The 21,147-nt window shown below is 42.3% G+C and overlaps 1 protein-coding gene across 2 annotated transcripts in view; it reads left to right on the top strand.

Moving 5' to 3' along the window:
- The window catches only part of SLC6A2 (solute carrier family 6 member 2), a 66,762-nt gene that overhangs the window by 3,529 nt on the left and 42,086 nt on the right, over nt 1-21,147 (top strand). For both annotated transcript variants that reach the window (XM_080553039.1, XM_080553040.1), the window contains exon 3: nt 18,995-19,126. In XM_080553039.1, the coding sequence (XP_080409165.1) occupies nt 18,995-19,126 (132 nt within the window). The remainder of the gene's footprint in view (nt 1-18,994; nt 19,127-21,147) is intronic.

Genomic DNA, 21,147 nt, shown 5'->3' with positions numbered 1-21,147 from the left:
TTCAGCTAGAGAAACCAGGATCTCCTCTCCCCTCTTTAATTTAAATACCTCTGAAGTGAGGTGGATAGCAAGCCACCTACTTCACACCTGCTAGAGGCACCTTTCTCCTTTGCACCCATTCTTCCATACTGTCCAAGGGGAATCAGAACCTTTACGAGTGAAGGTAGAGGGGCCCTGTGCTATCAAAGTCTACACAATGACCGAGAACTGGTTGTTGGTACAGATTATAAACACTTTCGTTTAATCTGCTCTTCAATAGAGAACAAACAGCAGTAGGAAACATCACAATCAATACCTAGGATGTCATTCTTGAGCACGCAGATAATGTAACAACACCCTTTGCTAGCACTTGAGAAGACTTTTTTCAGTGTAAAATGAAAGGTGGGATAATGCTGATGGTCACAAGTCAGCAGCAACAAATGAGGTCGGGAAGACGAATGAAGACACATTAGCTATGCCTATTTAAGGACAAACTAATTTTTACAGTTAGCTTGTGTTTGGCTTAATGAAATTTAATCATATTGAGATTGTTTTTTCCTTTTTCTATCTGTTTGATAAACCATGGCCACCACCACATCAGCTAACAGTATTTAATTAGGACAATTTCCAGGCCAGACCCTGAGCTGAGAAGTGGGGAATGCAGATACAGGCAGGGTCACTGACTCTCTTCTCTCTTTACAACACTTGTCTCTATGCTATCTTAAACATCTCCCATCCACTGCCTCCATGTTGTAGGTATATATCAATTTCATTTAGCAGAAACTCCTGTAGGAGATTCAGCCTTTAAAAGTGCTTTACTACATGCCATAAAAACAAAGGCACTAACAGACATGGAGAAAAGTTAATTACATCATCCTAGTACTTCTGCTAGTAAACTTTGCCAACTCAAGCTGGTCAAGTATGGGGTACGAACTTGTGTGTCTTCGACAGATTGACACAAAACAAGGCAGTGAAAAGGAAGCATCTTGTAATGCCCCAAGTCCTAAACCACTAAGATATTTTAACACTTTTGTTTTCAGCATAGCTGGTGCTATCTGGTTAAAAAAAAAAAAAAAGTGCTATCCTTCCAAAATCTACACCCACCAAGGTTGTACAACTGCTTTTAAATGTTAAATAAGAGTGTTTAAGGACACTGAAGTGGTAGAAAAGGGCATCTCCCTCTACATCTGAAAAAAGTGACATGTGGACTGCTATGTTCCTAGGACCAGCTATGATTAATTTGAGATGCCAGCAGACACACACACACTAAGGGCCTTTCCATGCTTGTAAAAATAGGTGGTTCTCAATCAAGCGTGAGAACTTGCAGGACCTCAGAAGGAAGGTACAAATACACACTGCATTCCCTCAAAGTTGAATTTTACAAGGAGATAGACGCATATACACACCCACGTCTTACTAGCCAAATCCTCGAATTTCTTTCTTTGGTAAACTCCAGGGAAGTTTCCTGATTAAAAACTAGAGATAGAGGCTTTTGTGTTAGATCCTGAAGTCCCACGCAGACAAAACTCCCATTAGTTCACTGAGTTTTACTGACACAAGGTATACACTGCCCAGTGGTACCTTTATAGACATTTTTATGTTATATAACTTCAGAGATAACACTGTTAATGGTTAAAAATATGTAAATATGTATCTGTATTTTAACAAAAACAACTGTTTGTTACTCCCAGTAACAAAAAGCTAGAGAATAGGAAGCATCCAACAGCACTAACTGCTGAATGAATAGCCAGAAACATCTGTGTTTTGGGAGTTGCCTGCTGGGAGACCCCAATGGGACTTGTGCACAAAGATAGATGGCAGAATGTAACCCTTCTGTGAATGACTGTGATTTTTGGAAACAGTCTTCAGCTATTAAGAAAAATAATCCTGAATCTTAAGTAAGATTTAAGAAACTAGAGTGTTTATCCTTTGTATCAGCTACCTCCTTCCATAGGAGTTGCCTGCCTTACCAGGGCAGGCACAGATCCAGTGGCTGTACTATAACATGAAGCCACAGAAAACTTCCAGGAAAGTTTCATATGAACAGACTGGATGAGATCTTGCCCTCACGGACTACTTGGAAGCGGAATATGCCCACTATGTATCCGGAACAACCTTATAAAATGAGAGGGAGGCTCTGCACAGGAGGTGAATTTCTGCAAGCTCTCATTAAGTAGATAAGGGGATACTCCAGAAAGAAGGGGGAGATTCTCAAACATTGCCCTGTCAGTTTGGCTGATGAATAAACACCACATCTGACACATATTCCGGCACCCCTCACAAGACAAAGGAAAAGCACCATTTGCAGCAGATCAAGGACTTGTTGTGCAGTCCAGTTCTGAGAGTTCAGAGCAGCAGGGCATGTCGCTGGAGAAATCAGCAGCCATGGCTGTTTCTGCTGCCTATTCTCATGAGTGCTCTTCCCTCATTATAACTCATTTCTGGCAACAGCCCGTTTGTGGGGTTTTTGTTGGTTTTAGTAACAACGACAAAAAAAAGATTCCCTTACTGTATGAATCTGTTTGTAAGTGGACAACATAAGTGTACTCAAGACAACTCCTTATAGCATATCCAACCTCATGAGTGTTCCCCGATCAGTACGAGGCGATGCTGAAGTACAGAAGAAGAGCATTAAAATTAGACTCTCGTCAGTTTAGGGAAAGATTTATCTCGGTAATTTGGATTACATCTAAAATGGTACTGATGCCAAGTGAAGTTGAGTAATGCCTGGTATGATTAACTGATGTGCTCCCTGTGGGGGAGGATGATGTTCAGCCTTAGGTAACCACACTATTGTTGATTCTGTACCAGATACTCTTAGCATTAACATTCTTCGTTTTCCTTCATGGTCATAAGAAAAAATAATATTTCCCACTGAAATTTATGGAAAAAGAATTTACCAACATAAAATACTCCTTTTTGTGAGCCAAAGTATTTGCAGTCATGTTCAGACTACTCATTAGGAAGCATGTAATTGTCGGATTAGTCACCAGAGACTTATTGTATCATAAGAATCAGATTAAGCTTTTCATGAATTTACAAACAGCTGCAGATAAATATTTTAACAGTTCTCTAGCTGTCATAATATACACTTTTAATCTCCTCTGAGATGTTATTTTCTTAAACGTTTTTAGACCACATTATTTCTAGGAGAAATCATTTGCTTCAAAGAACAGCTTGCCAGCAATCAATGCACTTCAGAAGAGAGGTATCTTACAACTTATCCTAACGCTCTGTTTCTTATCCATACTTCCACAAGCTCTAGTGTGGGACTTAGCAATCCACAAGCAGAGGTACCACAGACAGCATACAACCAAATCCAAATATCCCCTACTGTACAGATTTTATATGTATATATAAATAAGTATGGCTAGTGCACCATTTGACCAAAAGCAAGATCTGACGCTGACCTGCAGCACCTTGCTTTTCTACCAGGCTCTGCTCCCTGCCTTACAACAAGTGTCTGCCAGTAAATTTAATCACTAATTTGAGAAAGAATACCATCTGGCACTTTACCTTTCAAAGGTGGCTGACCTTTGCCTTGTAATGTCAGTGTTTACATTCCAAAATAGCACTGATGATGGTAATAAGTGAACTTTGAAGCAATCTCACAGCAAGGACTATGCCAAGAGTATGAATCATTAATCAATCAAAGCATGGATGCAAATCGAGCGATTTTGGTTTCCTAATACAGGTTTTCAATTCCCATTATTGCATCGAACCAGGGACCTCAGACAGGTCTTGGACTATTACACTGACCTCCACACCGTGGCTAAGAGCTTTGTGCTGCAGGGCTTCGTGTGATGTTTGGGACAATCTCTGCTGTGCCACATGACAGTCCCTTCTTCCCGGATTCAGTGGCCAGCTCACAGTTGCTCTCTCCTTTTCACACATGACTTCATCACTCCTCTTTCCTCCCCATGACAATCATTTATCAGCTGGTACATACAGAGCATGGTTTCACTGAAGCTCACCAGCGCTGTAGCTCGCATGCCAACAGCTTCTCTGAAATTCCCTCTTCTCCTCCACTTGTCCATCAGGCTTGCTGGCTCTACAAAATAACTCTTCAGAACTATAATTTTCCCAGGGCTATAAGCTACTGTATTTTACACCTACTGCATATGAAGCATCATGAACACTTGACAAGGAAAAACTGAATATTTCTTACCCACATCTTTTATCAATTCTAAAATTCCAGTTTCTGGGTCTGGAGTAAGATACCATGAACCGCGTACAATTGTTACACTGTATGCACTCCCAGCTGAATACCTGTCTTAACAGAAGTTAAGCCAGTCCCTGAACAATTCTAACAACCCTTAGCTTGACAATTTTACAAAGGTTCTAGAGATATACAAAGGTTCTAGAGCAGGTTGCTGGTATTTAGCTTGAGGTCAGACCATATGAGGACCATCCTGTGGTTAGTGCAGGACAAGCATTCAGAACTGATGCTCTGGTCAAACTGGTGTTCCAGCTTCACTCCTCCTTGTTACCAAGACAATACAAGAAGCTGGTGTGACCCCAATGAGCTGGTTTTCTGACAAAAGCAAAGCCTTTTTCTAACCACAAGGAACGAACACACTTTGATTACCACTCAGAACTATTTTATTCTGAACTAAGAGGAAGAAAAGGCATCAAGTAGCAAACTGCTATCTTAGTTCAGTTGTTTGGGAATCTAAAATCTCTGCTTAAGGTTTTTTTTGCCCCTCCATTTCTGGTGCCCTTGTCAATTATGCCAAGCAGCTGAAGTTGTGAAATACCCCTGGAAAGCCATTCCGCCAGGACAGGTATCCCTCCTCAACAAGTTTTCTAAGTCACATTAGCAAGCTTTCAATGTTCCTATTAACAGATCCACGAGTTTCTTATAGTTTGGCCAGGGATACTCAATCAAGCTGAGACAGCAGGCATCTAAGCTTCATCTGTTCCTAGGCTGTTTCTCAGTGACATCTTTTTAAGCTCCTTATTGAATTCACTAGAAGCAAAGGAAAACAGCAAGGCCATATCAGGAGTGCAGCAGCCAACAGCCCGTCTTTACCAAAGAACCCAAAATGTCACCAGTTCAGTGAATATGTGAATACAACTACAGCAGCCTAAAGAGAGTTATTTCAAGGCAGATTACTTTTCTGTCCAGACTTAAGTATGAAATATGAAACAGGATGCTAACAGAACTACTTACACGTAAGATGAGAGGGAACATACAGTTTTAGCAAGTGTTTAGATACGCTACGAGGGAAATTATGATTAAAATCAGTCCACAAATTACTGAACCTCTTGCTGTGAATTAAAATGGAAACAAATGGTTTAGGGAAATCTGAGCAGTTCTGAGCAACAACATCAAATAGCTCATGCATGCAGTTCTGCTGTGTGTAAGGGGAGTCTCTTCAGTTGTGCTCAGCTCTGAAGCGTTTGTCCCAGGTTCACCAACCGATTAAAGTTAACTGTAGCGTGGCTCTTTATTATGTTTGTACTGTAAGCTCCATTGCATTTAAATATACTGCAATTACTAGATGATATTGTACCTAATTGCTCTCAGCGATGTTACAAAATAATAAAGCACCACTCTATACTTAGAGATATATTTATATTAACATATTGTAATTCAGGAGGCAGGAGACAAGTTTAAATGGAGTCTTGTTGTGAGACAGCTCCAGATCTTTTAGTCCTCCCTCACTCTTTGTATTTTCCAGCTGCACTGTACGTATCCATCATATAGAATATACAGAACCATGGTACTGGTCTTCAGGGAATCTCACACTGACAAACAGCAGTTATGATTAATTTGCACCTAACTCTTGTCTTCTCAACTTGAAATGTGACAAGAAATTATTATTATTATTATTGAAGTTGAAATAAGTTCATTCACAACAACTCCCCCGCCTCAATCCAGTTTCAATGAAGATGATGTAAAGATTCTGGGATTATCACACTTACTGTAAACATTCAGTTTCCCTTCCTTGGGATGTTTGGAGGCAAATCATCCATGTCAGCAGCCTGTTACCCATATCTTGACAACCAATTATTCCCTCCTCCAACTCCTTAATCTTCCCCTTTGCTGCCTCTGAGTTGTCTTGGACCTTGCATGGCAGGATCTCATCCTAATTGCGTACATCTTGTGCACTGGTGCCCAGCTGAGAATGGTTTCCTATGAAAGGTTCTCCTGCCACTCAAAACTCTACTTCCTAAAGATGGACATCTGAGTCCTTTGGGAAACCAGCACCAAAAGTGCCCAGCCCAGCCCAGTTTTCATGGAAGTCCTGGAGAGAGAACTGTAGTGTAATTCAGCATCTCAGCTTCTGTACGGATTCAACATACTTCATTTAAACCTCGCTGATTTTGAAACTTTTATTTCAAAAAGGCAGGGAAAGGGGATAGTTGGAAAGGAAAGGAAACAGTTAAGGTCCTTGCACTGTGACATGTTCTTCATGATGACCATAGGAAAAAAAAAAACTGTAAATTACTTCTCAAGGGTATCCTTTGTTTTACTCTCACTCCTCCTTCTCCTTTCCCCTATTCTGTATTTAAACAAGTTTTGCAATCTCCCTCCGAAGCATGACAAAGGTGACAGCACTGACTCCGTGTTGAGAACTAGGGTCTCCCATTCAAAAGCAGAAATTGTCAGCGGGGATGCCTGGCTACACCAGCCACACATTTCTTTGCACCCATATTCATCCACAGCACACTCCCAAGTTTCCAGCGCACAGAATTCCATGATAACCCATTAATAAACAAAACTCAGACAGGAACGGGCAGGCAGTTGTCTCTTGCCAGTCCATAAATGCTTTCTGTGACTAGCATCCTGACTGCTGGTACGCAGTAAAACAAGCTGCCCTTATTATACAGGAACACTTTTTATAGAAGATTGTAATTTTTCCAGTGCTCCTGCCCTTTAAGGCTTTATGAGCACAATCACTCATTTCCAAAGGCACAATTGAGTGCAGAAGCTGGGCTATTAATGTAGACATTAACTGGCTGCTATTATGTGGCTATCTCTATTGTTTAAGAATACACGCTAATTTAAGCATCCAAAATAGGATCCAACGCTATCTGACTGGTGTTGCCAGACTACGCAAATATGAAGCCTTTCTTGGTTTGTTTAGCTATAAAGTGCTTCCCCAGAACACGCATGTTACACTAGCCTGGCAAACAGCAGCAGAAGAGCAGAGCTTGGTCCCACCCCACCGAAGTACACAGGAGTTGTGAGTCCAGCAGCAGCATATCACTCTTTTGCAGTTTCATTTCAGAGCTGGAGAAAAAAACGTGTGATTTCCAAGCACTGCAATTAGTGACAGAGCGAGCAAAAGCCACGTCTTGCTACAGCGCTCGTGCTAGTTTGAGAAACAGCTTTTGTGGAAGGATCGGGGCCGGGTAGTTGCATGGCATCCGTCTCTGCTGAAGGCTGCAGAAGGGTGGGAAGCGAGCAGCGGGTTTCTGGCCCGTCGGCAGCAGGCAGGAGGACAGGCTGCCTGCCTGCCTCGCTGACCATACAAACAAGCTGTTACCAAGGGCCCAGCATATGCACTGAAATACGCAGCCGAGTGCTGGGTATCTTATTTTTGGCTATTTATAATTTATTCTGCACCTTCTGAACTATGCATACTAAGTAGCACTCCTCACTGATTTAACTTTTGTTTCTCCTTCTCCCTTTTTCTCCTCTGTAATCCAACTCCTCTTGCAATGCCTGTCCTTAAGTACACCAGTGATGTCAACACGTTAAGATCTGCATCTCTTGAGGAAATTACCATACTGATGTCAAATTCCTATTTAATTTTAAAAAGAGAGAGAGAGAGAGAGAGAGAAGCTGGACTTTTTCTGGCACACCACTCTACGTAGTACAATGACACAAACTTTCTTCAGACCACAAGGTGGAGCAGTAGATCCTTATAGATCTTAGTAGATCCTAACCTGCTAATTAACCTGAAGGCAACCTACTGCATTTATAGGAAGGAAAATGACCGGAGGACCTAACAGGGTGGTTTGTGACTTTCAGATACAGAGCTGCCCAGTACCAGCAATGATCACTCCAAGCAGATCCTTCTTGGATGTCCTGATCCATTTCATTTAGTAGGAAGTGAATAGGAGCGGCTTTTAGCGATGCCTGATGCACACCCAGGGGTTCCCCTGTCAGCACAGCCACAGAGGTGGCAAGGAGAGTTCAAGGAGCAAGGAGAGAAATGAATGCAACATTAAAACAGAGATTACTATCCATTCCCTCCAAGGAATGCTACAGGAGGAAATAATTTCTCCAAGTTTAGGGAGCTGTTCTTTGCAGTACCCCCAAACAATTTAGCTTTGGAAAACAGCCAGGCTCCACACAGGCTGTCACTGCCATCCTACAGTAAGAGCTGGTTTGGGTTTTCTGTTCCAGTGTTAGTGTAACACGCCTTCCAGCAGGTCTCAGTACCTTGCCTTCCTGGCAGAAACAGAAAGCAAAGAACAATTAAGCATATTGGAATAACTATGATATTACAAAGTTTAAGGCCACGCGTTAAAAACACTTGTCAAAACATCAAAATCACAGGTCAGGACTACTCAAACAGCTGTTGTCAGGATGCAGGACTATCTGTCCACTGATAACCAACGAGGCTGATGCTAGAGAAAGCTCAGAAGTTCCTTCCCCCGGCCAAGGAGCCACTCTATATGCACACGGGCATCCTATTTACGGGGTTTATCACAAAACTGAGGACTAGCTCATGCTGTGGAGTGCTCTTGTCTCCTCCCTAAAGAGAAATGCAGATGTGTCAATGAGATCATGAGGCAGGTGTTGGCGAGACCAGAGACACTCCAGGATTTTGTTTTGGGGAAGAGTTTGATCATTTGCTCCGTTTCTGCAGTTTGTTTCTCATTTACGTATAGTTCCACAGCCTTAGTTAAAATCAATAGGTTTGTAAACCACAAGGGAGAAATCCTGTCCCAGCTGAAGTCAATGGGTGGTTTTTTTCCATTGACGTCACCAGAGCCAGGATTTCAACCCAAATAACAGACGTCTCTCTCTTAAGGACTCCTAAGTAGACAGAATTTCCAGACTAAGAATTATGTGAGAAGAAAAACAGAGTAAAGCAATAAAAAACTATTCAGACTAAACCGCTACAGGAGACTTCCACTGACCAGTAACCGATCTGCGCTCAGTGCAATAGTACAGCACTTCAGCTGGCATGCAGAATGTCAGGGCTTCCATAGATGATGGTCATTAACACACAAAACAAATTTACTCTGTGAGAGTGAGACTGTGACCTCGGCATTCTCCTACACAGTGCTCCAGCAGTAAAAATGCACTATTTTAAGAAGTGCTTTTTACTCACAGTTTCATAGAGACAAATGATTAGGCAGGAATCTTTTTCTAGCTCTCGCAGCTAAAGAGAAGAGCTGGGAAAACACAAAACAAGCATGAGACTCTGAAAGACAGAAGGCAAACGAAAGGACTGGACTAGAAGACCTTATGTTTTAAGACACTTTGACTTATTCTGTAGCCTAATGCATGGTTTGGGAATTTTTTGATTGCCAGGTGTAGGAATAGAGCTGGCATTGATTACTCTCTCCCTTTGCTCTTCCCTAAAACAAAGTGACAGAAAACAGTGTCCAGGCTATTCCTAAACCGCAGCGTGATCTTTCACTGATGCATATAGAGGCTGCTGACAAAATCCGTGTCTCTAACCCTAAATTAAGATATTTGGACATCTTCAAGATCACCTAGTTTCCCTCCTAAATCCTGTTTTACAATCATGGGGTATTACGTGCTCAAAAGCTGTTCAGAAACATGAAAAAAATAGAGCTGTGATCGATCAAAACCACCAGACTTTGCCACACTGATTTCTCATGAGGTCTGTGTACCCGGTGAACAAGATTGCCCCCCAACCTGCCAGCACAAAAGCCTGCGGAGTGGCGAAACAAGAAGGATTTTGCTTCAAACTGTTTCTAAGCCTCTGCTTCACCTGGGCAGTGAGCTGTGATGGGCCCCGAGGTCAGGCTCGCCCTCTCCCCCAGCATTTCAGCCAGGCCCACGCAGGATGGCAGTGCTGGAGTGCCCACTGGACTGCTTGGCCTGAGGGGAAAATTCACTTTGCTGCTTGGTCCCCATCAGAAAAATAGTCCCCTATATAAGAACCACCATAAAGCTTAGGTTTCCAACTTAAATAAAAACTTTCACCTGATTAATGCCCACAGAAGAGGGAGAGTTCTGGGACAGAAAACGAAGGATGTGGCTAGCCAGTACAGCAGGACTGATGCAGCAGCATTGTGGTTTGATAGTGGTTTAGGTGAGCCTCACTTTGCCTTTCAGAGCAAGGGAACATCAAGAGAAGCAGTTCGTACAATCCTCCTGTTGCAGTGATGCTACTGAAAAGCTTTGCTTTGTGCCCGCAGTGCCCAGATTCTCAGAGAGGCCGTTTGCTGGCTGTGCCTTGCATCTGGAGTATTACCAGCACTACCTTAGACCAAATACAGTGTGCTTTTTGTTTTTTCCCCCAAATGGAGAGGTTTCCCATAAAGAATGTTGTGACACAGCTTCTGTGAAATTCTTGTATTCGTCACTGCTTACAGAAGGTACCAAGTAACGAAACCACAGCCACTAGGGAGCCACCCTCGTCTAGGCCTTCTAAAATTTTAGCACAATCTGACAGCAACCAAAATTTTGATAAGAGGGCAGGGGTCTTGCATTGCTCTTGGTAATTATGCAGTAGCATCCATCAATGTAATTGTAAATTTACCCAAATATTCAAAGCATCACACCCCCACAAAGGGTTACAAATAGTGATGCAGCACATAGCTTACAAATAAAGAAATATTATTTATGGCTAGACAGCACACTGTGTCATTTCGAGGCTATATGTGAGAAATACACAGTTTTACACTGCATATAGCATGCCTAATAGCGATGTACCAGCAAACTGTAGGTAGAATAAACACTTTTCAGTAGTGCTGACAGAAAACATAGGTGGGTTTAAATAAAACACAGAGAATGACTTTGTACTGTATGGAAATGCGTTCGCCTTCTACTTTCAAGCCCTGTGTAAATATGCATTATAAATAATTTACAGTACAGTTATTCCGCTTCCTGTAGAGGCATGAGAAAGAGCATTGATCCTGATGGCTTTGTTTGTAATGGCTGAGAATAAAGCTTTGATTGATTAGATTTCTTAGAGATAGGAACATACAGCTCTCCTATACTTCTGTGACAGAGCACGGCACTTTATTGACAAGAATTTAGAGGATTCTGTTATGCAAGAGTTCATAAAAGGTAAGATAGCACAGAAAGTATTAACAATAACAAAAAGTATTATAAATAAATCTCTAATGAAGCCTAGAAGGAAAAGAGCACTTTTCTTTGGTCATTGTGCCCCAAAGAATTGGATTTACAACTTCAGATTGGATTAATCACTAAACGGTACAGCAAGTTTTAAGTGTACCTCAGGATGTTTATACTTGATTCTTCTCTAGCAGAATTTTGAAGCATTTACCTCCTATTGGTTCGCACATTAATCCTCTTGAAAGCTGCCTGGCACTTGTCTAGAGCTGATTTAAGATGTCTTAAGCATTTTGTTTCACCTTGGCACAGTTATGAGTCTCATGGTGCCTAAAACGGGTACTCTATCCTCTCCAGAGGATGCTTAACTTGGGGCTGGTTTTTATTTTGACAACTAAAGGCAACCTGCAAAAGAGAAGCAGCCTGAGAGGAACACCCTGCATTTGAGGTTGTGCTGCGAACCACAAACTGTACTGTTACCCACGCAGAGCAAAGTACACTGAAGATACCCCATCCCACGGTGTACCTCAACTACTGCTATGGCTCTAATTACTGTGGCTCTAATTAGCATGCTGGAGAAGTCCTGTCACCTCCCAACAGGCACCCAGTGCAGGTGCCATAGGCAGGAGATGAGTCTCCCCGTATACACCCCATAGAATGTACCCCAAAGCAAGCAGCTCCCACAAGGGCACATGTTGGCTGGGTCCTGACTCCAGACTGGAAAGACCAAAACAAGGACTAACAGCGCCTAACCGAGGGGCTGAAATCCAGCGGATTCATCCCAGGCTCTGGAAGCAGGAGGCACATCTCAGGGATGTAATTTGTCACATGTGCAGCTTAGAAAGTGGGGAGGTAACGTGGGTACAGGTGCCCACCTAACTCTTCACCCTGTCAATACGTGAACCTGCTACACCAAGAAACACCTCTAAGTAAGGAGGGAATTTTAGACAGAAAAGCAAAACAAAAAAATCTATGACATTAATTCATCAGCTTAGTTTACTCAGTCTGTTCAGACAATGAGAAGAAGGCTGCAACGCTTGGATGCAGCGCTTCCAGTCCTTCACAGGATGAAAACAAAGTAATGTAGGACGTTTTAATTTCTCAGGGAAAGTACAGGTAAAATCAAATGCCATATATTCAAAATAGATATATTATTTTATTTTTTTTAACCGCCAAAAGTACTGAAATAAAAGGATCTGCCTGGTGTCTTCAAGTCAGGACTGTACGTTTCTCTGCATGAAGGTGGCTCATGTTTTTCGGGAAGTTGGATCAAAGTACCTAACAATCCCTTCTGGAACCAAAATTGGATCCGTGGATGCTGAAAACATTCATTTTAGTATACAGCACACTGAAACAAAACAAACAAAAATGAGCATACAAGTTCACCAAGGACGGAGAGAAAACCATGACTAAGCCTGTATCTGAACCAAAGTAAAACAGTAGTTGCCAAAACCTCCCTGGCACCAAGCAAGGACTTCCCTACACTTAAAAGAGACAGCTAAAGCTGAGGAAATATTTCCTTTCATGCACATGACTGTATTCTGTACATTACAGAAAATTCAGCATGTTTCAAGGAAAACTTGTCACATGGGGTTATGTTATTAGGGATTTTCCAGTGCAGGAATTAAGCAAAACCTGCTGATCTTGACCTATAAGCTCACAGCAAATAGCTTCTGATGTCTTCAGTCAGAAATACTCTTAGCCAAGGATGTTCTGCTACTGATAAATCAGAGTACATTTTGACAAACACTTTGATTTTCTACATCTCGAGTGCAGCCTACACCTTACAGGGGTGGTTTTGTTGATATGATTCAGTTGCAGGTGAATATATCCTTGTGTCACACCTAATAACTGCAAAGTTAGGAAAAACTGCCAGCAGTGGAAAGCTAGTAAAATGAGAGATAATTTGTCTCTTAATTTAGCACCTCTTAAGCTTCTAGTCATGTCTGTTACGAAGTAGTGTCCCTCTCCAGCTGGGCATCTGCAGGCTGACCCAGCAGCTCAGGGTTATGCACTTCCCCTGACCAGCACCATCTGCCCAGCCTGGGAATGGCAAAACCCCCATGTTTGCACCTTCTGCAGTCACGCTCCTGGTAGAAGATGGCAATGGCCTAATTCTCTTCCCAAGCCAGCAGCGGTGAAGGTCAGCAGCAGAAATCCCTTCCCAGAGCCACCTTGGACCAGCCTCACTTGCATTGTCCCAACCCCATCTTGTTTCTTTATTTATTCTTTAGTTTCCCATCAAAGAGCACAGGCCAGGGTTCTGTTCTTATATGTTCCTGTGGTTATCTTTGAACTACACCCTGTTGTAAATGTGATCATTTCATTAATTTATGTAAATAGGACCTTAGCCAACGTCTTGGGTGTAATTTATGAATGAATCATGCTGCTCTGAGTGGTTGGGTATATTTAACTCTCATTAATTTGTTCAAAATAGCTACTAATGGGTTTCTTGAGCTCATTACTCTTGTAACAGAAAGCCAAAGAGATGACTGGGTTTGCATGGAAGAGCGCGGGTAACCCTTTCTGTTACATCCCAGTGACCAGCTTATAAATAGACTGCACTTCAAGTTGCTTCAAGTGCTTTCAAGGCAGCAGCAGGTTAACAGCTCAAGACAAAAAAAAAAAAAAAAAAAAAAAAAAAGCAGGCTTCAGTTGACATCAGCCCGTGAACAGCATTGAACCATTTCTGGAAACTATTTGTTTTCATTTTCTTTGAGTGAAAGGAACGCTATTAAAATTGGAATTATGGAAAAACTGAAGGGTCTGAGCCCAAACAGAGCAGGAATATAAATAAGATCAAATCTAGCAACTAGAGGGAGTAGCTAAATATAAGGGCTTCAACAGAAACATGCCACTCACCATGGTATAGCTCCACTGTTTTTATGGTGCAGAAATACTTCCCATAAAAATGTTGCATACTTGAAGATTTTATATGTGCAAAGTGCTGCTGAAGTTTTTATAGCATGCCATGTGATCTGTTTTGCAGAAAATTGTTATTTTTGACTACTATCATCTACCACTGGCAGGGTTCAACATCATCATACAGCTGCTGTTAAAATCATATTCTTGGCTTTGACACGGGGGTTACATCATGCTCCTTTGCATCTCTGACTTCTCTCTGTTGTGCTGTGCAAACCCTTTTTGCTTTTACTCTGGTCAGTAAACACTTGGGTCTGCCTGCCTGCCCCTTTCTTGCCACCCCCAGGAAGAAAGGGGCAGGCAGCAGCAGCCCCCGCCAGGGCTCAGACTTCAGCTGCGACAAATCCCAGCCTGCTGCAAGCTGACCTCCCCCGGGGTGCTCTCTGCAGCTGTGCTAGCCAGCTGGCAACTGGTCCCAAGACCCAGAACTAATGTTCATGTACTCAGAAATGCCTGCCTTTCCAGTTACCTCGTTTTTCTATCTCTGGTGATCTTGTACAACCTAGATTTCGAGATCTCTGCACTGGGGACTTCCTATTTTATTCACAAGAGGCTGCACAGATTAGCTGCCACCCACCTTGATGTTGTCCAGGCAAACTTACTGCATTGTCAACTGTTTGCTGATGTTGTTTCAGTACTATTTACTTACAGGTTGAAAAAAGCAAGCAGGGTTGATACAGAGATTAGCTTGTATTTGAATTCACCAACTGGAAGATCTTTGTTTTTAGACTCTGTTCTTGCAGAAACACTGGCAACTCTCCTATCTGAAAATATACTGCGATACTCGCCCAAAGTTTGTTGTTTTAGCAGACATCCCTGCCAGTTAACGTTTTGACTCGAATATCCATGGTAACAAAGGCAGAGGGCTAATAACAGCCTGGCATGAATAGTTCAAGATTGTTTCAGCTAACCCTGGCCTGGCCTTCTTCTTGTATGGGCATTGGCAAGTCCTTTTAGGACAACAGCAGCTGTTTGAGTTACTAGTGATTAAAAAAAATCATTTAGTGCTGCTTCCTTTCTGGTATTCAGGAGTGAGATGAGTCCTTGTAGGACAGAGGAGCATTTAGGGCTGTCTTCCTCTCTGCTCCCCCCTTAAGGAGGTTGCGAAGAACAGAGGGAGGAGACGAGCTCTTCAGGTGGGTTCTGTTCTATCCAAATGAAAAAATCGATTTGGCACTGAACTCAAGAATGCAAAGCCTGTCTTGTAATTTGTTAATGAAACATAATAGATTAAAAAAAAAAAAAAGAAAGAAAGAAAGAAAAAAAGAGCAAACTTGTGCAACTTTCCACATGAAGTTTCACATCGGTGGTTTTGTAGAAGCGGAGAGTTTCACCTCATCTAGTTTCGCCTAAGACATGGTTTTCTAACTCCATATATACACTGGTACCTTTTGGGAACGAAGTACATGGATCTCATGACATCTGTTAACAGAGACGTAGAGATTTGCAGCACTCAGAGGCCCACGTGTGGCTTTTGATCTGCACATGACTCAGTAGCAAGACAAGTATGGTTCTCGTGCCAGAGCTGTACCACAGATGTCAATTACTCCAGATTTTTAGCTGGGAGGGGAAACGAGGAACCATTAGGGATTGCTGGGACCAGTATTGCTTCCTGTGGTGCAGCTGCGTGCTCAGCCCCGTGCCATCACACCATGGGGGAGTCCAATCCCCTCGAGCGGTATCAGCACGTTGCTGCCAGTGCAGCAGCCCCCCAGTTATGTTCCCCCAGCTCAGAGGTATGTAGGTAGCTCTTGGTAAGCTACTCGGCTCGTCTCAAGTGTCAGCCAAACCATGCGCTCTCCAGGAGCTCGGCCTTCTGGGCTGTGCAAACCTGCCCGGCCTCTTGGACTCACGGAGATCAAAGCGCAGCAGTTCCCGTGGCCAGTGGCACAGGCAGGGCATCATGTCACCCTAACATGTTTTGGCTTCATAGACCAGGAAGGTGTTAACTGTGAGACTGCTCCTTTGGAGAAGTCTGGTTTGATGCCCGAATTCACAGCCATGGATCTACAGCAGGAGACCCACCAGGACACTGGTCTGCCTCTGCATTACCTGTGGGATGCCAGAAACAAGCATGCAGGATGATACAAAGCGTCCTTTCAAAACAGTACCTCCTGTTCATGAGATTCTGTACACAGACCGGTCCTGTGATGGGGCCCTCTCTTCCTTGGGTAGGAAGAGAAGAGCAAATACCAAGATATTGACAAAATATATGACTTCCAGTATTTGTTACCTAGTGAGAAGCAGCTAAACAAAAAATTCCAGAAATCTCCGAAACGTTTTTGAATCGACTTATGTGAATTAGATCCCTTACTTATGGTGCTTTTTATCTCTAATCTTTTTATCTCCAATCGATCTCTATTTCAAAATATTTCACTCACCATCCTAGTTCCCTGAAGAGCAACCCCAGCTACCGACCTGTGCAACTGCTCTGTGCTGAAAACTGCACCACACCTTGGTAATCCCTTCTGGGGGAGGGAAGGAAAGGCAAAAAGAAAAACCTCCTTTAACTAAAGCCTGGGATGATTTGCAGCCAAATATACGATGTTTAAGCAAGCATGCATAAGTACAGTACACTTCACAGTTCATCACACTATTAGTCATACTGAGAGAACACATATTTTAAACTACCATTTAATATGCATGTCCGCTACACATCTCCACGACTATCTCATACGCAAATTTCCCTATTCAATTTGTGGCATCATTTTTTCCACGGCCTCTCGATATTAAAGCTGCACTCTGCACCAACTCTGATACATCCCAAACGCAACATGCTAGGTTTGTGAGTCAGCTCTGCACGCTGTAATATTATTGAAGCAAGACAAGTGAGGCACTTAAAAGGCTGTCACTTACAAGACCTACAAAGTAAGCCCACCTAAAATCATTTTTCTGGATACTGCATTTAACAAAAACAATACGGGCTCTCCCAGCTTGAATTAGCTGAGTGTTTCAACACTGAACATAGCTCAGAACAACGGGGTATCAAGAACGTTGAAAAACAAATACTTTTTCCTCTAGAGTATTTAAACAGTTCAAGCAGTGCAATAATAGAAGGCTTATGTATTACACTGAAATGCTATTAAAGCATGCATCGTTTGTACTGTAGCAGCTCCTGTGAACACAGGTTGCAGTCACACTACGCTCCTTATAAACAGCATGAAAAAGAAGGTTCATGTCCCCCTCAAATGATACAACCAATCTATTTCAGCTTTTTGACTACATTTGCAAAGTTTTATGCTACTCTTTATTTCTGTTGATACATCTTGCCATCCTTTCATGGCAAGATTTCAGCTTTCAAATACCTGAACTTTACTGAATGGTGAATACGTTGTCTTTACCATTAGGTTACAGGACATTACTTTTAGAACGTGGATTTGTGGTATGAAGGGAACAGAGCTTGGTTTTGCATTCTTATTCTCCAGTATGTACTCCACATTCCCTTTCTGAACAGTCACGCTGGGCAGCTCACACTGGTAACATCTGTGAAAAGCAGAGCTGAAAGGTAAAGGAGCAACAACTATTTGGACAGCATGACAGTACCTTCAGAAGTAATTTTATAATGCCATTCATTCTGCTTACTGGCCTAGTGTAGATAGCTACAGTCAAACTTAGCTTTTATAGACTACACATGCCTTCTCTAAGTTTATATATCTAGAAGCAGGGCAACTTACTTTCCTTTTGCAAGGAAAGTTTTTAAATTACTAAACCACTACAGCACATTTTAAAGGTTTGCACAGGCTCCTACTACCTGCTGCTAGGAAAAAGGGAAAGACAGCTGCTGCTGTTTCTTTTTTTGTTTTGTTTGTTTGTTTCTTTTGCTGAACAATTTTAACTAGGATTTTCACCTATTTTCTTTTCAATAGGTAACTCCTAAGGATACCAAGCAGTCATTTACGATAACTATTCTTTCAGTTCCTCATTCATCACAACAATCTAGTCATTTTAAACAGACATTATACATGAACTTAACTCTTCAGAACCAAGTAAACTATGTAATAATGCATAAAACTACAATTTTGAGGAACCTTAAAACAAAGGACTGACCGAGTAACCAGCTAATCAGCACAACACCAACTGTGATTGATAATTTCTATCATCATATCCAGTCACGCATTTTGGAGGAGTCTTCTGTCTGTGACTTGGATTGTATAAAACAGTTAAGACATTTTCAGATAACTTCTGTGTTAGGCGATCCTTCTGCATTTCGGTTGGCACGAGTGTTCACTAGGTTGGAGAACAGATGTGTTGTCTAATGTATTTCATAAAAAGAAGGGAATTTATTGTACCAACAACCCAAATATGCCATAGAAGCTCAAAGTCCATATGATGGACCAGCAGCGATTTATTTTCAAGCCAGAGGTTCCAGCAGACACCTTACACAGCATTATTTAAACTGCACTTAGTAGAACTTGCATGGCATTTTCTTCTCCGTTGCTGGCCTCCACATTCCATCCCTTTTCAACATACTGTACTAAAAGAAACTTAACAGATTTTTTCCTTGTCCCTTTCCCTTGTAGCTCTGCAGGTGTGTTCTGCATCACTTCTTCAGTTAAGGACTCATTTTCAGAGGCAGTTTTTTTCTCTTTGTAGCCAAAATGAAGAGGGAAAATTAGGGGGAAATAGGAGGCACACTCTACAGCTTTGTTCAGGGACGCTACCTCTGAGACTTTAAAAAAGATACAGGAAAAGGTCAAGAGAACACGGGTTCTGCTTTCGTGATATTTCCCTCCTAGCTCCCAAAAGCAGTGGCTTTGTCTTTAGCCAGTTAGAAGCAAGCAATGGAAAAAACTTTACTTAGAGAAAGTAAAATATAACCGAAATACAGCCTACAATGTCTAATCACTCTGTTTCCAGGTGCTTTCCTTATTCCCTACATCCTCTTCCTAATCATTGCTGGGATGCCCCTCTTCTATATGGAATTAGCCCTGGGACAGTACAACCGAGAAGGAGCTGCCACTGTGTGGAAAATCTGCCCGGTGTTCAAAGGTAAGTGTCCCTCTGCTCAGGGGAAAGGCACCCAGTATGTGTTCCTCTGCTCAGAGGAAAGGCAGAGCCAGGGTGCCGCACGCCTGCACCAGCAACGGAAAGGTCTCTCTCATCTCACCCCAGACAGCCTGATATTTGCTGACCTTTCCCCAACCCTTGGAGTCAGGAGCCTTTTTGTTATCACAGGTGGAGCAGAAAATGAAAAAAAGCCAGAGAAATCATTGTCAAGGTTATTGCGGAGGAGCACAGTGGAGAGCAGTGAGCAGGAGGAGCGGCTCAGCCCTGTTCCCCCTTTCCCCTGCCTACTGGGGACAGGGGGAACTGGGTTTCCCTAGGGGGAGGGAAGGGCTGGTGATGTGTAGATTAGAAATATCAAATCCCACCCAGGTCAGTCCTGCCCTGTCTCCCTGCAACGCACAGCCACCAACCCCGTTCAGCTCATTTTGTGGAGCTTTCTCTGCCAGAGTCCGAGTAGAGACAGGCTGAAACACTGAAACGGAGCTGTGAAGGCTTTATTTCGGCCACTAGACCTGTCCATCAGATGAGCTACCTGTGGCACTGGAGCTCGGCTTTCCTGGCTATGAAATACGGATAATGATTATGATAGCCTCTTTAAACCGGTTTTCAAATCCAGCAACGAAAAGCATTTATTAAAACCTGAGCATTATCGCTACCAAGTGTTTTCCTCTAGCATTAACTCCCCAGCATCACTGAAGCAAAGGCTGCACAGCGCTGTCTTGTGTGCCGAGTTGCAATCATTGTGCAAGAAATAGCTGGGGTTAGGTGTCTGGGGGCACTGAGCTGGGGTAAAGGGATGTCCCTGGGTGAAAAAAAACATATATGCTTTCTGTACATGAAACATATCCTTTAAAGAGCCTCAAGAATTTTCTTATGCATTGCTTACCAGCAAAACTTGTGAGCTACCCCTCTACCAGATCATATGTAAAATCTTAAGCAAAATCTTTGACACGGAGCTCTCTGAAATAGCTGAAATGAAACCACTCAAGCTTGCCTGATCCTAGAAGTTTAAAATTCAGATCATGTTCATCCCGTGACTGACAAAAGCTGAAGAGCTTAACAATGGCAATCCAAACTTGGCCGATCCGGTGGGTGGATATAGGTTACACTGAGTAAATGTTAGACTTCTTTCTCAAAATAAAGCTTTTCCAGGAGGCTAGCACTGCAGAACAGGAGAACTGCATTTTTTTTTTTCATATCAGTCAAACCCAAAACAGTCAAAACAGTCAAATTAGAGATATAATAAAAGACAAATGATAAATAGGCGAGCTAAAAAAACCCTAAATTTAAAAATGAATTCACCTGGGTTTAACTAACCCTTCTGTAATGCCTTCATGGGAGCCAAAGTTCATCCCAGCACCTAGGAACCTGCAGCCCCTTGCTCAAAGCTCCTGCTGGTGTCGGTTAATACTTTTGGATGGCAACAAGGATTTTGAAAACCTAACCACAAAAATTAGACCACAAGAATCTCAAAGTGTTTGAAAAAGAACAGCACTGTGCTCAGAAGTAGTCAGTCTGTTGACTTCAGGACTGAAAAGATGAAGAGAAAGGAAAACAAAGTGCATTACACGTGTAGCCTTGTTGACATTCTGGCTATGTTTTTAAGTGGACTTATTCAAGGTAGACTAAACATACCTCACTGAGAGCTTTCAATGGTCTTAAGAGGATATAGAATAGCATGAGGTATTTGATTCTTTAAAAGTTGTAAGTGCTGAATCCCATCTGCATCTCAGCACTAGTATAAACTCAGTACTTTAAAAGCTCTGATCAAATCTGATAAAGCACAAATATGTTCTACTGCTAAATTCATAATGCTTTTGATTTTTTTCTGGTTTAATTCAAAAAGCACACAGTCTAAGCAAATTTATAACAGCTTCTCTAAAAGAACAGCACTGTAGTACTAATTTTAACTATGAATATTATTGCTGTGAACTCTAAGAACTCGACTAATGCTCTCCTAATGCATGCAATTAAAAATACACCCTGTAACCTTTGCAGCAGTG

The sequence above is a fragment of the Anser brachyrhynchus genome (genome assembly GCF_964034855.1).
Source record: "Anser brachyrhynchus genome assembly, chromosome: 12".
NCBI classification, from domain to species: Eukaryota; Metazoa; Chordata; class Aves; order Anseriformes; family Anatidae; genus Anser; species Anser brachyrhynchus.
This window is presented reverse-complemented; position numbering and strand designations above follow the sequence as displayed.